Below are 24,565 nucleotides of genomic sequence, written 5' to 3'. Positions count from 1 at the left end.
TGGATATCTTTATCTAATGGTTGCATTTTGACCGGTTAAAAATACTATATAACGTAAAAAAATAGAAAATTATATTTTAATTCTGAGCGTCTAGTGCGAGCACGTTGGGCGAGCACTAGCGTAATGGTCTATGGTCTCGAACATTTGTAGACGAATGCGTTCGCTAGCTCACAAACCAAACGCAAGGCACGCTATTCATTTAGCAATGCAACGGGTGGCGTCTAGATGTATCTATAGTCTAAGGTTCAGATACTATTTTCTTTTCAAATACCACAGTCTTAATACGAGTACGATGATGTGTAGTGACATCATTTGGTGAAAGTAATAAATGAAAGCTCGAGAGGTAATACAGTTTACTGCATTTTCATTTGTTTTAAAAACAAATGAGTCATCCTTTCACTTTTTATTATACCACGTTTACACGTGCATGGATTTACTGTTGACAGTAAGAAAATGTATAGGTAAACATGTTGGCAAGATTGCGTGCATGAATCAAACAGGTTTGGAAGCTTCTGATTTTTAACGCGCAAGTAAGATGCGCCTGCGCAGTAGAACGTTAATGGCGAACCTGCCGGTAAAAAAACAAACTACTCATTTTGAGGTTAAGCGATTTTTTATACGTCTTGTCAAAATAGTACTATAAAATGTATCGCTTACTCTTGAAGAATGGGATTGGAGAGACAGTTAGCACTTTTACGTGTAAACAGTTAGTTATTGTCACGATATTTTAAAATAAGCACTATTACCGACAGTAAATCCATGCACGTGTACAGGCGCCATTATTTTTATTTTGTTTTGAAACAAATGACTAACTTTTTCACTTGTTCCGTTTGATTTTATCATTAAAAACGTGAAAAATTGAAAAAACTTCTGTGATTTTATTGTTTACAAATTTAATATTCTTCCACACAATAAAAATTTTAACTAGTTGTAACTAAAGAACACTGCAGATGGATTGTATCCAATTCGTAATAAAAAACTATAGAACGTGAGTTTTAGTTTCTACCAAGTTTTTGAATGTTTACAGGGATGACGGTGTGATGCAAACGGCAATTGCACCAGCATCTCAGGGACCAATCTGGAATGCGACCCTCACTTTTCCGGGAGTTTCCGGCGCTGAACTGGCCGGGCGCAGTCTGCAAGTCACCCTCTGGGATCTATGTCCTCAGTCGGAGCCAGTATTCTTGGGAGAATGCACGGTAATTTTGCAAGATTCTTTAATATATTTAATATATAATACACTAGGTAAATCAAGCAAATACTAGGTAAATGTAATAGGTAGGTAACGGAATTAAGAGACTTTTAAAATATAATTTACTAAAAATTATCTATATTAAAATGTTTTAATTGATTTAAAAACAAAGAAATAATACATATTTTTGTAATTCAAAAATACATTTATTATTTCAAAAACAAATTCAATAAAAATTAACGTTATATTTACATCGGTATCTCTATTTTGCTACCTACAACCTACTAAATAGAATTGTACTGTCTGTCAATATCCGCTTCCGTTTGTTTCATTATAACTCAAAAACTACTTGACCAATATTTATAAAACTTGCACAACTCATATTATGTTACATTATTGATACCAACTTATTGTAGTTTTATTTCCGAAACCTTCATCTATATATGCCTCATGGTCGGTTTTCAGATGAAAGTGTAAATAAGTGCGACTCGTCGATTTACTTTTCGAAATAATTGACTTCAAACATTTTATGATTTTATAGGTAGTTTTTCAATGTAAATTTTTACAAGTAAAATTAGTTAAGTTAAATTAAATTAAGCAATAATAAAAGTAACGTTATGTTAATGATTATTTTTATCAATTAAGTTGCAAGTAAAGCTAAAAAAACTTTAGCTACTGATTATATTAGCTCGGAACTATATAGAATTACAGTTTCATCTGTTGTAAACTTCACATTATCTACACACATATTATCTCTTTATCTCATATGTTTCAAAAAACGTAAGACTTTAACACACATTTAGATTCACTCAATCAATTTGCATAAAATATGTAACGTGCAAATATTGCCAACATAAAACCTGGAGCTTGATTTAGATGAACAATCACGTTTACATGCCAATGCTGTACTGATATTGAAACGTCTTGTATTAGTGTTAAAAAAAATGTTTGTACAATGTCATCAAAATTTTGATAAAAAATCACAAAAGCTCGCATGTCAAAATATATCAAACTTACATTATAACGAAACATTCATTAAGGTGAAGCACTTACTGAGCCTTTTTTAAAGAGGCATCTAGCAGAAAAATACGAAGCTTGCAATTTGAGACATTTTTTTGATAATTTACAATTTCAACACTGTATTAATTAATAAATATGTATCTGAAAACATTAAAATGAAAAATATTTTTTATTTTAAGTCAAAGATAACCTACAATTTAAGAAAAATGTGAAGTTGGTACAGGTTTCGAAGTTATTATTCCATATTTTTTTATAGTCATATTTATTATTAAATTTAGTTTATTAAGTTTTTTATTTTTGCTGTCGACATTTTTGACTAATTCATAGTTTTAATATTTTTTATATTCATTTTAAAAAACATCGATTTTAATAAAAATGTAAATGTGTATAACTTGAAATCCTTTTTATTCATATCAAATCATATTTAGGTACAGTCCCAATATCGAAGCTCGAATATGGAATAATAAATTTGAAACAATATTGAAATCGTCATCGAATGTAATCCTTCCCTCTACTTATGGTACAAGCTCATTGTTTCAGATCGACTTAGAAAAGGCATTCCTGGACGACCGTGCCGTGTGGTACTGGCTGGATGACCCTCGAGGCATTAGAGCAGCCGGAGTAATGGGCATGTGCATGGGCGGTAAATCCCCGTCAGTCTCGCCCAGAGGATCTATCAGTGGACCATCTGCTATTCCAAGACGAGGAGATTTCGCAGGGCAACGTTCTATCTCCGGTATATACTCAATTAGTTAATGATCGTACACTGTAAATACACGTCTTTTTTACGTTGGCCCATTTTATTGTTTTCTGTTTGTTTAAAACAATCTGTATGTATGATTTGGATTTAGTTATTTATATTTTTGTAGATATTTCCAAAAATATTTTTAATATTCTTATCAGTATGTCATCAACCCATAGGCAAAAGGCATAAACAAACTTGGCAGTGAACGACAAAACATCTAGATGATTACCATCTTGGCGCCAGTAAAGAATATTAATGAACAAAAACAATCTTTTTTTTTATTTTTTTAACTGTCAATTCATGGTGGAACTGTATTGTAATGTTGTTTAATTTAATAAAACGCATTTTTTTGTAGTACTTATTCCACTTTTAATCAATAAATTAGGACCGGTTTTGTCCGCCTCAGAGGGAAATTTTTAACAGTTAAAATGTCCCTCTGAGGCGGACGAAACTGGTCCTAATTTATTGATTAAAAGTGGAATAAGCACACAAAAAAATTGCGTTTTATTAAATTAAACAACAAAAACAATCGTGTTTTACGATTTACCTACAACAACCATTATTAAAGTTGTAAAACTAGTGGCATTAGCATCAATTCATTGACAATGATCGATGTTGACTATCAGTTAATGTTATATACGTGTATCTCAAGTCCAAAAAAAAAATTACATTTTAGACCTTAATAATATAGACTTACAACTTTCATGGCCCCCACAAGGGAGGACTGACACATCATAAATTAGCTCTAATAGTGAAAAAAGTCGCTTGCGGCGCTATTTTACTTCAGGAATATTAAAAAAAAAATTATGTGGTTGTAGGTACGATGCAATTTTCGATTATTGTCTGTACACTGGATACTCATCCACTTACCTCCCAACACCATTTTTTGGAAAACGCTACTGTAGAATGTCAGTTAAGGTTTCTGTTATTCTTCTTCTTGGTCGTGCACTCATGGCTGAGGATCGTGACCACATTTAAATTTCGCCATCCTTTGATCGACCAAAACTTTCCATCCTTCTCGATCTTCCGCTTCTCTCGGGGCAGAATGGATGGTGCCCCCAGTCAGCTCTTTCACTTGGTCGCTCCATCGCGCAGACGCTCTTCCTCTGCTTCGCCTTCCCTGGAGGCTACCCAAAACTACCAGTCTCTCCAGGTTGTCCGGTCCGCACCTGATAATATGTCCAAAAAACTGCAGAATTCTTCTCAGACATATCGTCGAGAGCCGTTCCTTTATCTTCAGTCTCTGGATGATTGACTGGTTCGTCTTGTGCTCCGTCCAAGAAATACGAAGCATTCGGTGCCAACGCCACATCTCAAAGGCATCAATTGCCTTCCGTTCTCTTGCCTTCAGGGTCCACGACTTGACTCCGTATGGAAATATCGAGAACACTGATGTTTGCACAAGCATCATTTTTGCGGCAATCGAAATTCCCCGATCCTTCCATATAGTAGTAAGGCGTGTCATCGCATTCTTTGCAATCTATGTTTGCCTTTTTATTTCCTTTTCGCATCCGCCCTTTCCACTAATGGTCGATCCAAGATATACAAACTCGTCGACTGTTTCGAGGTTTTGGAGTGTATTTGGTGTTGGTAGAAGGTTGGCCCGATCAACAACCATTGATTTGGTCTTATTCATATTTATTAATAGGAGGCCGTTTTGCGACTCTCTTCTTCTACCCGGTGTAGCAGCTCCGTGAGTTCTCTTTCATCAGCAGCGATTAGTGTGGTATCATCTGCGAATCTTAAGTTATTTATTTTCTGGCCACCAATTGTTATTCCGCCTTGCCAATGATCTAAGGCTCTTCGCATTATTCGAGGGTATACTGACAGAAAGCATTAAGTCATTCTGAGTTCTGAGATAATCGCATTAAGAGCTTTAATTTTTTTTCAAAGCTTTCTCCCACCTAGAATGTTTTATGATTTATATATTTTTTTTTTCTACATTGTAAAGAATAACATTTTTGGCATACAAAACATAAGATTTGATGTTGATAAGTTGTATGGATATTTTTTTTTTAAATGTAATTGTAATGTGACCGCTGACATAATGCATTCTGTCAGTAACTATTCGCTAACTTCGACGTATTATTAGATAAATGATAACAATGCAATATTGTTATAATTTTCATGTTAATTATTAGATTGGTATAATATAAATTAAAATAATATTTTGAATGAAAATAATATCATTTATGTTAAACATTGTTTATTTCAAATTAGAAAAATATAGAAAAAATACAAAGAAAATAATAATAAATCACAATAATTTTTAAACAGATTTTTTTTTAAATTAAATTAATCACCATAAACTACAATAATATTTCTCTGAAGAGTATGTAGATTGGATAGTATGACACATATTAAGACTAGTTTTAATTCTGATTGACATGCTTTGCATTTCCTTGCACTTTACACCAAAACACGAAAACAATTAGATTAGTATCAGTATTATTTTTTATATAATTGTGGAATGTTTTCAATTTCTACAAAACAAAATTGGTTGATACGCGAAGCATTTCTAATTTTTAAAACGTTTATTGCTTCGTACGCATCACTAAAATTATATTTATATTGAATGGTACATGGTTTTTCCTTTTCATATTTAAGATATTTAATTTTTAGCCAAGTTATCTTTTCTCCACGAATGTTTAAGTTTTTGTCTTTTATTAACTGATTCGATAAAAATTTGAGGTCATAAAAGTCAGTATATTTTATAGGGAACTCAGAAATAATAGGAACTGAAATTCATAACGGGTAAGGCGATAGCAGATAACCGACTCGAGTAAGGAAGAATCCGTGTTAAACTTACACACGTCTCAAGAATACGTTTTACGTAAAATACTGAAAACTGCTCTCGGTTTATGCATTTACGCTCATTTAATGTTGGTGTATTACACGTGCATAATGCACGTGTAATGCACTATTGCACGTGCATAATGTGTGCTTCATTTTCGTAGGACACTCACACATTCAAAAGCCTGCTTCAACATGCGGCGTTTTAAATATAGCCTATCGGTATTCTATTTATTATCTGTTCTGTGATATTTTAGCTCGTTTGCTTAAATAAAACGAGATATTCTAAAAACATTCAACCAGTCATTGGCACAATAAATCAACGCATATTTTTGCCTATTTTCCATGGCACTATGCATAGAATCGCATTCCATATAGGAATGCCCACTTTCCAAAAATTTTTGCTCCATCACTTTCAAATGTGTCACTTGAACAAGATTCATGAAAAGAGCAGATACTTTAGCAAATTTCTATTATGGCCTCCGCATGTATCGGAGAAGAGAGATATTTCAGTTACACTCGATGGAAGCTGCTTGAGATACCACATGAGACAACTTCATATTTCGCAACTCCCTCGCTTTCGATTTATTTCGGTCCAAGCCAAACAAAATCCTTTATTCGGCTTTGGACCTTCGTAAATAGTTTAGTTAAACATATTTCATTTTCATTTATAATAGAGCAGTGAAACCTTTGTAGATGGTATATGTAACACACTCTGAAGATCGTATGTTACAGTAATGAATGAGGAATCATTATTGGACATATCCTTATCTTTTTCTTTTTCAGAATGACATTCATTTTTCCTTTTCAAATGACTCTGAAAATCCTCTTCCATTATGATTTTGTCTTCGGGGCAACTTACTTTGTATTTATTATAAAATGTGCACTGGTCCTTTTTTGGTTTGAAAAACAATAAATTATAATTTTTTCAGAACACTCTGAGATAGGTTATCTGTGTCACTGGTGATATATGTCACTTTTTCTGTCTTTACATAGGCTATACATTTTGCAAATTGTTAATTTACTGTCTAAATATTTCCTTGTAGAGTCTTTTCTCATGTAGTGTCCATAAACGGGAAGGATTCTATGTGATACTTTATACCTGGATGATTAAATGATGGATTAAATTCCCATTGCTTGTTTTCTGAATAGGGGATGTTTACCTCTACGATCGTGTAACGTAACCTGTCCTCCCACGTCCTCTTGTTCTTTAAATGCTTGAATTACTGATCTATTTGAAATGTGTAATGTACTCAAAAAAAATTCCAAGCTCTGACTTTTTGTCCACTCTTCAAAAAGAAATAAGAACTCTTTAGTTTTGTCTGGATTTCCTTTTTTCATTCCTTGGTTTTCTATAAACGGGAATTTTAATCTCAACATTTTTTAGAATGTAATCTTTTTTGCGATCATAAGAACAACTCCAACACATCTTTAATATATGTTTTGCTCTTTGAGACGAAGGCATTCTAATAAATTCTTCAAATTGTTCAATGTATTATTTCACTAATCACTAATGACAGATGAATAAAAATTGCAAAGGTATGGCCTATGCCCTATGGTGACAAAATGTGTACTGACAGAATGCATTACGTCACACTTAATGCATATGCCATGTTACAAGTCCTGTATTTTGTACACACAGAACGCATTGTAGGTCATATCATGCTTTCTGTCAGTATAAAAAAATAACAATATGACTTAATGCAGTTTCTATTTTCTCACCAGTGTATCCTATGACTAAGTGCGTTTTACCAGAACGTAGAGCGTAAAATTCTAAGAATTTTGGCATTTAAAACAGAAAAATAGCAAAAACGCACTTAATGCGTTCTGCAAGTATACCCTCGAATTATGCTCTCCATATATATTGAATAACTGGGGAGATAAAACACATCCCTGACGAACTCCTTTCTCGGTTCGGAAACTCTCAGAAAACGCACTATTTACTTTTACCTTTGTGTGGCTATTGTTAATAGACTCAAAATAGGAAATAGTTGATAATTAAGATGTAAAATCATTATTTTTGGACAAATCGGAAGAGACAAATTTACTTTGAGATATTACATAGTATACCTTATTAATTATTTACTCATAATAACTAATTTTATTTAGAAATATTATGGACATTAACATTGATATTGAAAATTTATGGTTCTTTGGCACTGTAAATATATGTGATATATATTTTTTAAATAAATAAAAATCGCAAAATAAAATATATGCCCAAGAAACATAAAACTCATAATGACTAAATTGCGGTTTCAAATCCGTTGGATCGACAGGCCGATAAACTATAATATAATATAAACTATAAATAGCAAACAAAATCTGCGAAGATACTCTCATGTATCATTTGCCAAGAAGTGGATACTGATAAAACTACATATGGTTTCTCATCCCTCTTTTTTTATTTTTTCAGATGACGTTGACTCAATAGGTGACGGTACTTCCCTTCTCCATCCTGACCATGCTTGGGTAGCAGGGTCTAGAAGAGGTTCTTCGCAATCAGAAACATTGGAAGTAGAAGTCTACCAACTGGGAAAAGACTTTTCAAGATCTCTACCTGGCTCCAGACGGTCTTCATTCCAGCAACAGCAAGATAAAGGTTCTATATTGTCAATATTATTTTACTTGACCAGTGATAAAGACTGCCTTCTGTGTGGTGGTAAACAACTAGTAAACAAAAGGCAATAATCACTAGGATAATAAGCTACTAAGCCACTATATTATAATAGTATTACTCGTATATACCTGTAGCGTAAGGCGCTGGCATTTCATCCGGGGGCTCCGGTGACGCCTCATTATATTTGTGATTTTCTGAAAGCCTGTATATTTGTGTTTGTATCACTTCCGTTACTTACTACACTACTATTTCACAGTAAGCCAGCGCTCCACCGGCGAGCCAAAAGTCCGAAGACAATAAATCGTCCGATTTGTCTATGCTCTGCTACTGATCAACGAACGAATAAAAAAGTCGAGCTGTCAAAAGTCAAAAGTTGCGATTATTGGAATTTCTTCCGATAATCCTATAAGTTTGTGTTATTTATATGTTGACTTGCATAAAATAATATAGCAATGAAAACAACACAAGTTTTACGTTTTATTTTATGAATTTCGTAAATACAATTAAAAAAAAAAATTGATAAATCTATCATTTTCTAATGCGTAAATTGTTAATTTTGTTAAATTATACAATGAAAATGTTTAAAACAATTACCCAGATTTTTTTCGGTCCAAATTATCGCGTATTAATGTCAAATCGAATTTGCATAGAGATCGACGGACGAAGTCTGGCAACTCGGAGAGTAAAATATCAAACATGTTTGAAATCCAACGAGCCTGGTCTGCGGAATAAAAAGTCCGCAGATCTGGGCTGATCCACGTGAAAAAAAAGTCCGAGGACTGTAAATCGTCTGACTTGCGTGCCAATGGAGCGCCGGCAGTAGAGTTAAAAAAAATAATTACAAGATAAAAAGAACTTTTTATGTACAACGTTTTTAAATTTTCTGTTGAATTGTTATACTCAATATGCTAAAACTTGTACTTGATATGAAGTAAATAAAAAACAAACAAACAAATAATATAGAATACTGAAATGTCATTTTGATTTCCATAGTAACGCACGTATTTATTAATAATTTAGTTGCTAGGACCACCCACTGAGCAACCAACAATAGTGGATTGGATTACGGATTTCTTCCGAAATAACTTTTCATACAAAACAGAATTCACTGAAAATGAATTCAATTCTACTTAAAGATGGCTAAAAGTATTAAAAGAATGCATTGGAATTGTGTTCTGATATATCCTAAAAGTTTCAAATGTCTAGCTAGTCGGGAAGTTAGTTAAAAATTGATTGCAAGATTTGTACTGGATAAACTACGACCGGTCTAATAAGAATACGAGCTAATAAAAATGTTGTAAAATACAAAGATATACTACAATTATCACGCCGTGGCACGAAACTGCTAGTTATTGCTTATTTTTCGAATGCAGCAATATGGTAAAATTGTTTGTAGAACATGATGATTGTTTCATATTAAAAAAGAATAGTAATACTTTAATTAATTTAAACGAAATATGCAATTGAAAATGTTCATTTACTTTATTCATTTGCAGTTCATTCTCCGTAATGCATTTGAAGCGAACCAATAACTTACTAGTACTACCATCGAAATTTGCTATTTAGTGCCGCGGTCCGAATATAGATGGCCTTGTTATAATATACAGCAGTGTTATTCAACCTTTCAACACCCGCGGCCCGGCAAACATTGGAGAAATATTTCGCGGACCAGTATCAGTCAGAAATAAAAACTAATATAAATAGATATAAGTATGTAAAACACCCAGATATCAGTAGATTTCTTGGATTTCAAAAATTCAGTATCTATATTGGCAACAATATCTAGTGGAAATATGCAAATCGTATAGTGGTATAGTCGGATAAAAGCTTTCGCGGACCACCAGTTGGAGGCCACTGATATACAGTATCAGGAACGAGTACCTACGTAGATTATTACTTTTATTTCTTTAATAGTTCGACATACGCTTTTGATTTTCATTTGACAAGACTTTTAAAAAAAATTGACAACTGAACGAATACTATATATTACGCTTCATAACTTTGCACTCCGGCTCAAGAATGAAAATGGTGTAATATGTACTAAAAAAAATTTTTTTACTTATATATTATTATCTATTTATTTATTTATTACTACTTATACCTATTAATACAAGTAAATATCATGTGAGCCAATTTTATGCGAGGTAATCAGGTAAAGAGGCGTATCAGTGTAGTAAAAAGTGCAAAGTTATAAAACGTATACTCTAATTGCTCTGTAAATAGTATACTGGCATGTCTCATAATTCCTTCAACTTCTTTTCAACAAAAATTCCTTCAAAAGTTTTAGTGCCTTTTACATTCTAGCTTGAGCCTACCTCATTCAGACAGCCATTTGGAGCTTCCATTTGGAGAGACTCCCAAGTTTCCTCAAGGATAAAAACGTTCAAGAATATATTCAGGTTTCCTTTTTTAGAAGCAGCAGGTAGCGGAGAAATGGAGATTCCAGCTCCGATTGTGTACAGACCAGAGAGACGTAGGTCTTCAGTGGCGAGGCCTAGAGACCCTGACGAGATCCTCAGGAACCTGAAGCAAGTTCGAGGAGAACTTGGACGAACCATGAGTCTTTCGGGCAAGCAGCAGTCGCGACGTTAGTATTATTCTGCTTATTCTATCTAATCCTTGCTATTAGTTAGTATTCCCAGCAATCAATACAATATTTTTTGTAAATAATTGCATAATTATATATATATATATTATAATATTTTTTGTCAAAAAGAAAAATTTTATCTACGTAAAAATGCTAAAAAGTTTAACTTTCAAGAATAGTCGTAATTATATAATTCTCGTAGGTACTCGAATAATATTTACCACGTGGATAGACTCAATAACTTTTAGTCATCGAATAAAACCAATATAGATCACATAAATTTGTAGTATTCTGGTTCAAGGATAGTTATTGCAGATGAAAGTGGTTGTTAGTGATGATGCATGAGGCAAGAATTTATTTACTGTTTCAAATAACTACAAGGGTACAATCATCGATGCAATATAATAAATATAACGGTAATTCGGTGCAATGTGTCTTCGGAAACTTGTAATCGAGTGAGATGTCTAACCGATTCTGACCCGCTATTTATTGACCGGCGCACTATGAAATAATAATATGTTGAAATTATTAATTAATAATACGGTCGGAGTGTCTTTTTCTAAATTAAAAACCAGTGATGTGTTTTCTATTCATCTTTGAAAAATATAAACATAACGTAAATGAAATATTTTAACGCGCGATAATTTTTCCGTGATTAGTTTTTTTTTAATTTACTGATACATTATTATGTTATATTTATTTTTAAAACTTTACTTATTGTCACATTACTTATAATTGTGTGCTTTTTACGGATTTTGATAAAATTATTACATAATAATGAGAGATAGATATGCGCCTCAAATGGCCATAATATGATCACTAAATATTTGCCATTAATTAGCGATTTTGATAAAATTAGAATGATAAATGGGAAATTTGTTATAGTATCTTAATAAATATTATTTGTAACCTAACCTTTAACCCAATCCATCCTTCGCTTTTTAACTCCAACCCGGGTCAAAATTAGTTGATGTGGCAAGCACTATTAATTATATATTGGTATCCAACGCACATACTATTATAAAAATATGCCCTCTAACTTAATATATTAACCCTCTATAATAATGCCTATATCTGTCTATATACTTAGTATTGTATTGTACAATTATATGCCTTTCGTTGAAATTTATAAATTAATAATATTTCTTAAGCCGGGTACTCATTAGCGAGCCGCAACTGTGACCGTTGCAGATACAGTAACTTGTAATGACTCCAAATAATTAGTTCGCAAGCCTAATAAATAATTCTTTCGCATCTAGAATTGATATCTGATAATTGATAAGTTAGCCGTCTGAACTGTCAAAACTGTCTATCTCGGTCCAAAATTTATCACAGCCATGAGAGGTGCTGTTAAAACATAGTATTCATTGTAATAATTATAACTAAAATATTATAATTGTTACAATAAGTGTAAATAATTCGATACTTTCCTACCCTATTTAGCTCCCGTAGCGGACAAAAGGCAGGCTTGTGTATAGAATAGACCCGCAGGAACGGTTACAGTTACGAGTCGCTAATGAGTACCCGGCATTACATTACATTATTTTCGTCAAAGTAAATGCAGGAATGTGAATCCATTTATTAAAATGTTTAGTAGAGACAACAATCCTCTTGACTACACAGGTATGCTTTTGCATTTCGTGTAATTCGAATAATATGGTTTATATGGTTCATAATAATAATGGTTTTTCAAGCTTCATCAACCATAAAACTATTGCACCAATAAAACATAATATTAAAAAAAACAACTAAGCTCTTTCGCGGTATTGCATGTACACTGACGATTAACTATCTTAAAATTAATATTATGTAATTTTAAGTCTGTTCAGTTAAAAAAAACTGTTTTTAACTGAATAGAATATAAATATTTTTAAACTATTGCATGTATACTACTTACTACTACTACTTTAAGAATATTATTGGTTTTAATGTGACAATGGAAGGCATAGCAAAATGATTTATTTTTAATTTTACACATCGTTGAAATTTACAACATTTGTAGAATTTGTCGTATGTAATTATTATTAAAATTTATCACAACAGATTTAAAATTATTGTTATATGATTTAAAACTTCTTCTTCCACATACTAATTTAGTTGTATCCATGAATATATTTTATTTTATTCAAAAAACTATATCCAAAGAGGTGGAATAAATATTTTTCCCTACTTAATAATATAATTTAATATATTATTAGAGACAGTATAGTGTAGAAATATTATATTTTTTACATTTCCCCACGAATAACATAATTGCATGCAATAGATGAAAAATATCTTTATTATTATCATTTGTGCATGACAAATTATTTATTCAAGTGACAACAACTACGTCTGCTGTGAAGGTAATGTTTCAAATCAAAAAAAATATATTTCCTTTAAATTTCATTTTCAATAAGTATAAAAAAATAAGTCATGAGTTTCTATTAAGTACTTTTAAAATATTATCTACAATGCACCACAAACACAACAATATTATTGACATTTCTCTATTATTTAAAGATTACAATTAAAGATTAGGACACATAACTAATTAAGCACGTCTTACACTTGGCGAATTTAACTGGCAGGGGGCCTAATCGCATTACCAATAATTGGGCTCCCTATAAAAGATACATTATTTTTCCTTGGCTCTATAATCCGGTGTGGATCTTTCCGTAGATCACGTGACAGATTTGTTACGAGAAATTTTCATATATGTCCGTGCGACATGTTCAACGTTGAAAAACAAAATGTGAACTTTGCCATACTCGGGATTCGAACCCGAAACCCTAGACTTACTAACGGGTACGTCACGCTTCTGTCATCGAGGACTTATAACAAAATTAAATTAATCACATACAAATTGTAAACGATACGAAAAGACATTTTTAAATAATTATAATATAATATTTTTTTTTGTAATTTTTTAAATGTAATAAATTTAACAAAAAGTTTAAAAAATGTTTATTCTTTTGTAAGTCAACATACTTCAATATATTTCAAAGCATTATTATGTCGAAATACCTGAGTATTATACTTGGAAGATCATACTATGTAATCTTTTCGTGGTGTTTTTTTTTCTTCAAATTAATGATTTAGAGAAAATTAATGATTTAGAGAAAATTAAAGATATATAGAACGACTATTTTTGCACATTGTGTAATAAGTAAATCATTAATATCATTCACATTGAAATTAATGGTCCCTCTAAATTACATCTGGTTTTAGCTGGACCCTACGTTTGTTGTAAAGCATCAGCAATTTTTATGACTGAGAATGTTTTAGAAGCTGTTACCCTATACTGAGGTCAGTATGCACCCATGCGTACTTTAACTAATTATAAAGATTTTGAAATAAATGTTCCTAAAGAAGAGGAAGGCACAAAGGCGAGACATAATAAAATTGTAAATTGTAAATATGTAAAATTGTAAATTGAAAAATCAGTATGACACCGCAAATTTTCTAAACGCAACTAAATTGCCCTGGGGTGTGGTTGGTAGCTCAGGTCGGATTAATATGCACAGGTGAATTTTTTTCCGTACACAAGATGTCGACGGGGTTGATGTTCTTATAGTTTCTATCGCGACTGTTGTATCGCCTGCTGAAATTATTGAATATTACTGGTTATGCGGTACAGTTAGTTTTTCGTCAAAACGTAGTATTATTCCTGCGTGTACTCACCATACCGATAAATTCGGCCCTGATAATACAAATATTTATAAAGCAAACTTTAGAAATATTATTTGGGATTAAATTAATTGTTGAAACGCAATATTTATAATCGATCACTAAACTAATACCTTGTAAGATTAGTCATAATAATGGCTTGTTTACACGAGATTTTCGTTTTAATCATAAACACTTGCATTGATACCGACACGCGTAAACATACTAATTGCAGTAATACTTATTAGTCTTCGGCCTGTTAGTGATACTAATGAATAGTACTAAGCCCGTGTAAACAAACCTCAAAGCTGTTTCAAGCATACATAATATTATTCTTCAGAACACACTTCGTAGTACTTCACACTACAGACTTGTACAATCTCCCAGTAGTAGAAAAGTATTTATAATGTGTGCACCTATAAGTATATATCTTATTCTTTCTCTCAATTGTTTCTCTTCTTAGCTGCGGATCTCTAGCCCGGTGGTAAGATTATCTCCCCAAGTATTTGAACAAATCACTATGTAGTATGATTGTCATTAGTGTATTTTATTATTGTCATACGTATTTTGTCACTCGACTTGCATTGGCCCTACTGTATCCTCTGTGAAAATAACCTGCCTCCTCCAAACCTGCAAGCTCTGTTCCATCTTTGTCGGACCATCTCATGGCGGCGTCTTGACAATTATTTATTTACCGATCATCTGTGTACGGATCTCATATTGTGTTTGAAATAATCATGCAACGCAAAAGCTCATCGTCATAACCTGGAATGAAATACTACATAGTGTATCACATCCCATTGCAAGTGCTACTTCAGCGTCATATCGAAATGTTACCAGCGACATATTTTACGTCATTAAATAAAAATTAATGTCATGCTATTATAGACAATATCTCAATCTTAAAGTGAATAATGCCTATGAATCAAAGCCGATTATATTTAGGCCGTCGCACTGAATTGCAAGCAATGATGGTAGTGCAAGTTATTGGTTATCTTCGAATGCAATGCAGTAGTTAACCTGTTCGCAATGGCTGAAAGTTTTCGATTTCATATTAAATTTCAATCAAATTATTATGATTTATTTCAATATGCAACAATCATCATTTTGCTTACCATATTGCATGTGAAGTGTGGGCATTAACTAGCACTACCATCGATGTTTACGTCCTGATTATAGTGGGCTTTGCTTCGAATTAAGAAATGTATGAAATTAAAAATGTTTTTCTTTTATTAGCACGGTTTACATAGCATGTATATATATATATATATATACAAATTTTATGAATATTCCGCCAAAATTTAAAGATCATCATATATTATTATGGATCCATGTAATGTATACGAAGAAAAAATGACTGAAGACTTTAGAAAGATTCACAAATGTGCATGAAAGCGTTCAGGGCGAATAGAGTTTTCATCAATCAGCACTTGTCCGAAGCAGTAATTCATACGAATTTAGAAAACAATAAGTAGCATTTATTAAATTTAATTTAATTTAATGAGAATTATATTCAACTAAGACTAAATTAGAGAATTGGATACAAGTATTTGATAATAAATTCTTACTGTCGCACGAGAAATTGTGATCGAGGAATCTCGTCTCGGGAAATATCGAATAATAATGAGAAAAGGCCAATCTCGAAAAATTAATTCTCAAAATTCTCGACAAATCATCAATGAAATTCTTAAGAAATCGATAAATTATCATTAGGTAAGGATGCCCGAGAAATTTTGTAATCTCGCTTATATTGGCCACAAGAACTTTAGAAATTCCTGCGCTAATTTTTTTTAGCTGAAAAAAGCTCTAGATTTTAAATCTGAAAAGATTTTATGATTTTTTTACAAATTAATCTTGTGAACGGATTTTTTTAAATTTCTCAAGAATCTAGGAAATTCTCGAGAAATCAAAAAACCAATCTCGAATTTTCAAGAAAATAGATCTTCTTGATTTTGAGAATTATTCTCGAATCTCGAGAAATGAAAAAAGTCTAGAAATCACCAACTATGTGTTACTGCCATGCTCGAATGGTTAAATTTAATTTTTGCTTCAGAATCAGAGTGGTGCGGGTTCAAAAGCCGTGCCGGCCAAATTTACATATTGTTTTTGTATATATTATGTTTGGATCTATAGCATACCATTTAAGTATCATCTTTTTTTAATTATTCAGTAGAAGAGATCACTCACATGAGGAATCTTTGAGTGATCCAATTGTTATGTCATTATTTTAAAATAAATATCGTATCTCAAACAAATCCTATTTACTTTCAACACTCGTAAAAAATTGCCGTTTTCTGCAATTGCTGACAGATGACACTTATATTTGGCTTAATATCTTTTTTTCAATTTGTCAATCGAAATGAGGGTTTCGACCAAATGTATTTCATATTAGTATTTTCTAAAAATACCAAACACGGTATTATAGTATCCATACTGTGAATTTTCACAATCTTAGTGCTTTCTTGGTTTTAGTTATTGTCATTAAATTCAACATTATAATATGTGCAATGTTTCATATTCATATTTAGAATCATGTTGGGTACTTCCGTTTATCCTCGTAGAATCACGAGATTTGAGTAGGATGTTGATTTCATTTCATAAAAAGTGAAAGTCTGACCAGTTTCAATTCTAGCCAGGATCAAAGCTGCATGACAATAATTATAAAAGTTATTAGTATAATAAAACACATGCTTTACTTTAGACAGAAAAATGTACTTTGTTATATTGGGAGACTTGGTTTTGAATGAATGTTTACTTTCCAGGATCAAGCAGCATACGGGGTGATTATGGACAAGGGATTTCGGGAGATGAGAGCCCCCCAGAGCTAGGACCATTCCAACTGGCACCTCGGGGACGTATTCCTATATCTCGAGCTCATTTGCGTCTCGCATTGCATATGACGAAAGGGCAACTAGAACTTGAAGTAATTTTTTTCTTCTTATTACATATTATTTCTTAACTAAATCATCAATGCCGCCTTTATTATCCTTGATATCTTTTGGGTAGGTATTACTGAATGATGTGATGCATCTAACTATATGGCCTACCCATCTTCACTTCGAGGTCTTGATACATTGTATCGTTACTGTACAGGCCAATTATTGGCGTAACCCTCACTTTTCACCGAAGTGACATTTTGATGGCAATGCATTTATTGCATACTCTTACATGAACTGACGAAATCCCAAAAAAATATTTCATATCAAAATAATTCCAAACTATTTTTTAAGCCATTTGAAACTTGACAAAAAATATTCCAGCCAAATGCTGTAACCCTTTAAACCAGGCATGTCCAACCCGCGGCCCAAATGAAGACTTATTGCGGCCCAATACCCAATTGAAGTTTTTAGCTTTCTATATTCTATATACACCCACGGTGGTCGCGCGGCTTGAGCGTTGGACTATCACGCCGTGGGTCTCAGGTTCGAATCCTGGGTCTGGCAAGTACACATATTGTTTTTCAATTTGTGTGTGAGTCAGGGTATGGACCTAATAGGTTGAGCAAGTGGTTGACATCCATTTCTCGTAAAAACAAAATCTGTTAATACAAACCTCTACTCTGTGGAGGCCCATATGATCCTATTAGGATCGGACATGGTCGAAAAACAAAATATTTTTCATTTTGGTAAATTTGGAAAATTTCAAAATCGTAAATTTAACACATTTATATTATATTTTGTGAAATTATAACTTGCTTGTTGTGCTGCGTGCTAGTACCTGTTTAGCTCCACACACTCCATACTTAATACTGACCGTAAAGATTTTTTTAAATATTCTAATGAAATCACAAAATTAATTAAAGAATTGGATACCAGATTCGCATTTATGCAAAAGTATGAGGAAATGTTCCAAATATTCTTAACTCCATTTAACATGGAGGTGTAATCAGCAGTTAAAGTGCATGTTTTAAAGGAATGAGTTTGAGTTTTATCAGAAATATATCCTCGAAGATAAATTTCCAAAATTTAAACGACTGGCAATATGCATTACAGCAGCATTTGGGACTACATATCGCTACAAACCGTTATTTTCGAAATTAAATGTAGTAACAATGAAGTACCGCAGCAGGTTGCTCGATGAAAACACGACCAATCAACTGCAAAGCGCGTCGGCTAAATTACCAGTAAATATGAAAAAGATGTCAAACAATAACATATACAAAAACAAGTGTCACATTAATTATAATGTAATAAAATATGTTGAATAAGTTCTTTGTTTTATTTTTTTTATATGTGTGTCCCACCACCTCAGCTCTGTAATATATTTTTTGGCCTACCAATCGATTTAAGTTGGGCACCTCTGCTCTAAACGCAAGCCATTAGTGTGTCAATTAAAGAAAATTCTTAATTTGTACAAAATAATATATATATAAAATAATAAATAAATATTATATAAAATAATAAGTAAATCCAATGCCTACAATTTTTTTCACTTCCTGAACAATTTTATATTTTGAGGGTTATGCCAATTTGCCTGAACAGTGACGGTATTATGTTCGCTATTTGCCAAGGGCGGCTGCCATCCGGGTGCCACCCCATATTACCAATACACCTGTTCAAACCAATTTGCCTGTTTGAGTAGGTTATAAGGGATTTTCGTGGTTAAATTACTTTGTCCCAACTAAATCCGTTTATTAGTTTGATATCAGATATGTTGCTTTTGTGTGTGTTACATATTGTGTTTGGGACAGAGTTGAATAATACACAGTCGTTGGCATTTTGTATCGTTTATATTATGGCGCACATTAACTTGTTTTGTTATTACACGACAAATGACATGGTGTAATATTATATCATGTCGCAAATGTCTACATGAATCTTTTAACTTGATAATTCAGCTAAAGGACTGGCGAATCTTGTAACCTCTACTACAACACCGGAAAGAGGTTTCTAGATAACTGTCAGATTGGTGTTTCCGCTTCACCACTGTCTATGCCCCAGACATGAGCATAGACAATGATGTGGCAGTTGTAGAGTTGGGTAAAACCTCTACAAGGTACATACAGTGATTATTAATATTCATTTTTTAATAGGTGCTGGGTGCCAAAAATTTAGTCCCTGATGATGGAGACATCTTACCCGATTCGTATGTCAAATGCTATCTAAGAGACGGGGAGCGTTGGCTGCTCAAAAGGAAAACCAGAGTGGTCCGTCACAATAACGAGCCACAGTTCAACCAAACGCTTAAATATCAGGTAAATAGTAAATTTAAAATTAATTTGTATTAATTTAGCAATAATATTTATCACTTTCGCTCCTGTGTGGAGCATATGTCCGACCATCTGCAGAATAGAGGTCATACTTTTTTTTTACAAATAATGGTAGATACCTATAAGTCAATACATCGGGTTCTTGTAATCAGCGTGGCCAATTTAGCATTTTTATTGACAGATCTAGCATTTTTTGACTGGCTTGTGGCATTTTTACTAGCGTTTTTTTTTATGCCTCCAACAGCTTTAAATATCTTGCACCAATTTAGTACCAATTTTAGTAAGAAATTAAACACGATGAAATAATTTCATGCATTATTTAATGTTTTTGTATATTATTCCGAATCTTCGCATATACTCGTATAAAATAATAATTTGACAATTATTCATCTATTCTAGAAGGTACGTTCTTTAATTATATATGTCTGTCTTACAAAAAAGATGCTCCCGTCTTCCATGAAACGAAACTTGAACGCCGTTGCCACAATATAGGGTTGTCAATTTTGAAACATCTGTTAAGGCGAAGTCTTCACTGAGCCTTTTTTAAAGAGGCACCTAGCGGAAAAATACGAAGCTTGCAATTTGAGACATTTTTTTGATAATTTACAATTTCAACTGTATTAATGAATAAATATGTATATGAAAACATTAAAAATAAAAATATTTTTTATTTTAAGTCAAAGACAAACTTATAATTGTAAAAAATGTAATAAAATGTGAATCTGTTCTATCGGTCCGCACCCTATTATTACATATATTTTATGGTCATATTTATTATTAAAATTTAGTTTATTAAGTTTTCTAAGCATCACTCAAGCGATTTTTGACAAATTCATAGTTTTAATATTTTTTATATCTATTTTAAAAAACATCGATTTTTATAAAAAATATAAATGTGTATAACTTGAAATCCTTTTTATTTATATCAAATCAATTATTTTTATAAATAAAATAAAATATTAATATAAATAAAAAGGATTTCAAGTTATACACATTATTTATATTTTTTATAAAAATCGATGTTTTTTAAAATAGATATAAAAAATATTAAAACTATGAATTTGTCAAAAATCGCTTAGGTGATCCTTAGAAAACTTAATAAACTAAATTTTAATAATAAATATGACCATAAAATATATGTAATAATAGGGTGCGGACCGATAGAACAAATTCACATTTTATTACATTTTTTACAATTGTAAGTTTGTCTTTGACTTAAAATAAAAAATATTTTTATTTTTAATGTTTTCATATACATATTTATTCATTAATACAGTTGAAATTGTAAATTATCAAAAAAATGTCTCAAATTGCAAGCTTCGTATTTTTCCGCTAGGTGCCTCTTTAAAAAAGGCTCAGTGAAGACTTCGCCTTAAAATGTATGGTTTTTACAAGTATCGACGTTTTTTCGATTTTCGCACTTTTTTCGACAGGTACGCGAAAGCGAAAGTATTGACTTCGTTCTTGGTAGAATAAGTAAATTTACTTGCAATTGTATTTTCACAAAATCTAGCGTTAATGTGAGTTCATATTATTATATATTTGACAACATCCACAAGGGCAAGCCCGTGGATATCAGACTCCTCAGACTCAAGGATTTACCAAGTCATGTATTTATTATAAAGATGTTCAAAAATACCCTTATTTTATCTCCAAACTCGTTAGCTATAAAATATGAATTGTTTTTATCATCAGGCTTCTGAAGTCCTCGGCCGCACGCTCGTTGTAATGGTGTGGCAAAAGGCAGGAGCTTTGGAACATAACGTTGCCCTTGGAGGCTGCGAGGTGTCTCTGGAGAGACTTCCAGCTCAACCCCCTACTCCGGCCTGGTACCCCCTCTTTCCGGTGCAACAGAGAGCCATCGACTCGAGCGATTCTCCTTGACATGTGCAAAGAGTAATACGACAAAAAGCTTTCCATTCCGAAGCCACCCAATGTGGTTCCGACTGGTGTACGTCAAAAGGGTGCCAATTTTTCAATGCATATTTCAAGCGAGTTGAACAAACCGTTCTGTATGAATTATTAGGCACAAAAACGATGTGTTTTCATATTAAATAATGGCTGCCACTATTGAATTTATATTCTGCCATCTTCTCATTTGAGTTGGCCAGAAGAGAAACTTGGATATGTCGTATTTTATTAAATATAAGACGCATAATTGTTGTTGTCGCATAACGTCTTATAGACCATCCAATTTTATTTAATATTATGTGACTATAAAAAAATGGAATGAGGTTTCATTCTGGTTATTTTAAAAACTAATATACTTACACATTTATATATATTATTATGGATTATTCAAATTTCAAAATCTAGATTCTTGACTGTTTTTTCGAGATATTTTTACCATGTGGAGTAAATGAACAGAACAGTTTCTAAGAATTGAACCTCATTATTAAAAAAACTCTATAAATGTACTTGTACTCTAAAAATTACATGGAAACGTATCTATTATATTATATTATATAATATAATCAATTTCTTCAAAAAAAATTATGCTTGCGTTGAGAAAATATAGTACTTTTATAAGTTTATTATTCATTAGCGTTCATGATATATTTTTATTATTAGTATTTTTAAATATTGACTGCGTCTTATAATCTAGTGCTTCTCAAACTTTTTCATAGCACGGCCCCCGAAATCTGAAAAAAGTAATCCCCGCTCTCCCTCGCCGAAAATTTTTCCGACAGATAAACGAATCGTCATAAAGTTGTGGGTCAAACTGATATCTAACAAAAACTATTAGCCGGCTAGCACATTAAAACTCGCCCGTCTGCAACGTGTCGAATACTTCGATGTGACGTCATCGTTACTCGTTGCCAAATGGAGCTCCGCAAATTGGTGGAATGCAACTTTTTAGTTCGAAAAAACATTTAGTGCTGCTATTAACAAATCGCATGCGTCTCGGGCTGCGAGTTTAAGACGCCATATCGCATACGCACAACTACGAATTGGTCATTCCTATACCAGCTCACCGGTCACCGCATCCAAACATAGGTTTCGAGAAGTTATGCGCGACTGCCGGTAGGTAGATGTGCGATGTCTTCATATGCAACATCGAAGCGGCGTTACTAGAAGGTTTGGTTTATAGCTATGCGGCAGACGAGGCAAGTTTAATGTGAGAGATGGCTTAAATGTACATATGCAATTTTAAATATCACTAGATTCGTGGAGCTGGATTGTAAAGTACTTGCTCTGTTTAACCCGAAATATTAATTGTCTTTTAACCCATCGCGCCCTATCGGCGCCAATTTGGCGCCGGTGTTACAGGATGCAGGACATGATGAAAATCAAAAAAAAAAATCATATTTTGATTTTTTTTAGTTGAAATCACTTAATAATATATGTAGCTATCATTTTATGATGTTAGTTATATACAGTCCAATATATATTTTTAGAAATATTTGATTTATAAAATCTATTTTCATTTAAATTTGTCCAAATAATGATCAGTTCACTAGGAATGAATAATACATGAGTTATATCAATTTTAGTAATCAGTGTGCCTTTTTAAGTGATCCTGAAAAATTAATTCTGTCTGGAATGGGTTAATATTGTCTCCCATGTATTCGATTTTTCTTTTAAGTAATATTTTCGGTCAATATTTAATAAAAATGTTGCATAATATATTCTTAAAAAATAATCATAAATAATGCGGCCCCCTGAGGTCCACGACCCATGAGATTCGGAAACACTAATAATCGATGACGTCTTATAAATGATAAATTACGGTCTTTTTGAGTCTTACATTACATAATAAAATATAAATATATTATTGATAAAATATATTATTTAATAAGAATATGTTATCAATATTCTTCTCAATATATCAAACTGAGATTGGTACGTTTTATAAACATACTATGTAATAAAACCAAATGAAATGTACGAATAAAGAGTAGATAGCTACATAAAACACTTTATATTATAGTATTGTAAAATACATAGATGCATATTATTCCAAAATATCCACCGATTTGTATTTGAATAAAATATTATGACATTAATCACGATGAAGAGACAAAATGTTATAATTGTTTTAATACCTGCAAGGATTGTAATTTTGTTAATGCAGTCAATAATTTTATTTATGTCTTGAAGGATTCGCGATATGAAGTTATCGGACACTGAGATAAAAAATCTTTAATAGTGGCTTAAGGGTTGTTGTTGAATGACGTCATATGACTTTGGGTATTTTTTTGCCATCCCCCGCCCCATTGTCACGTTTAGTCACAAAATCTTTTGCTCTACCTAAATTACGTTTTTAATTCTTGGTGATGTGATGTCACACTATTTATAATCCTATAACCCCCCCCCCCCCCCACCCACCATCATATCTCTTTCGGCACAAATCATCACATTTTTTCAGACCCACTGCCAGTGCTCGAAGTGGAAACTCTTACGAACTGGATCTTTCGACCACGTGTCCGACAAGTGTCATATTAAACTGAATATGTATATATAAAGTAAACGATTATGAATAACAGTGGCTTCACAGTCCTATGTGAAGAGGTAAATAAGATATGATTTTTTTCCAGACCCGGGATTCAAACCCGGGACTCACGACAATATTATAAGCCACACGCATAACCGGTCGGCCATCGTGGTTAAGAAGTGAATTTGATTGCTTTTTATTAATTCACGAACAGGAGTACAATATTTATTTTTTTCGCGACACTGAGAACGAACAGGAGCCAAGATCCGGTGCGCTTCCGTCCAATTCGAGTCCTGCTTTCTTCCCTTCCTCAAGG

General features: G+C 32.5%; 1 protein-coding gene across 1 annotated transcript in view; it reads left to right on the top strand.

The window, feature by feature from the left end:
- Fife (regulating synaptic membrane exocytosis protein fife) overlaps positions 1–21,815 on the top strand; it is an 89,703-nt gene extending 67,888 nt beyond the window's left edge. The window contains exons 11-18 of the mRNA XM_085960019.1: positions 204–214; positions 1,028–1,199; positions 2,753–2,948; positions 8,167–8,352; positions 10,784–10,957; positions 17,368–17,528; positions 19,638–19,799; positions 21,510–21,815. Of these exons, the coding sequence (XP_085816145.1) occupies positions 204–214; positions 1,028–1,199; positions 2,753–2,948; positions 8,167–8,352; positions 10,784–10,957; positions 17,368–17,528; positions 19,638–19,799; positions 21,510–21,698 (1,251 nt within the window). The 3' untranslated portion in view covers positions 21,699–21,815. The remainder of the gene's footprint in view (positions 1–203; positions 215–1,027; positions 1,200–2,752; positions 2,949–8,166; positions 8,353–10,783; positions 10,958–17,367; positions 17,529–19,637; positions 19,800–21,509) is intronic.
- Positions 21,816–24,565: the final 2,750 nt, after the last annotated feature.

Source organism: Rhyacophila brunnea, unplaced genomic scaffold, assembly GCF_057557595.1.
Source record: "Rhyacophila brunnea isolate RB1 unplaced genomic scaffold, BYU_Rbru_1.0 scaffold_9, whole genome shotgun sequence".
NCBI lineage: Eukaryota > Metazoa > Arthropoda > Insecta > Trichoptera > Rhyacophilidae > Rhyacophila > Rhyacophila brunnea.
The sequence above is the reverse complement of the archived record's forward strand: the minus strand, read 5'-3'. Positions and strand labels throughout refer to the sequence as shown.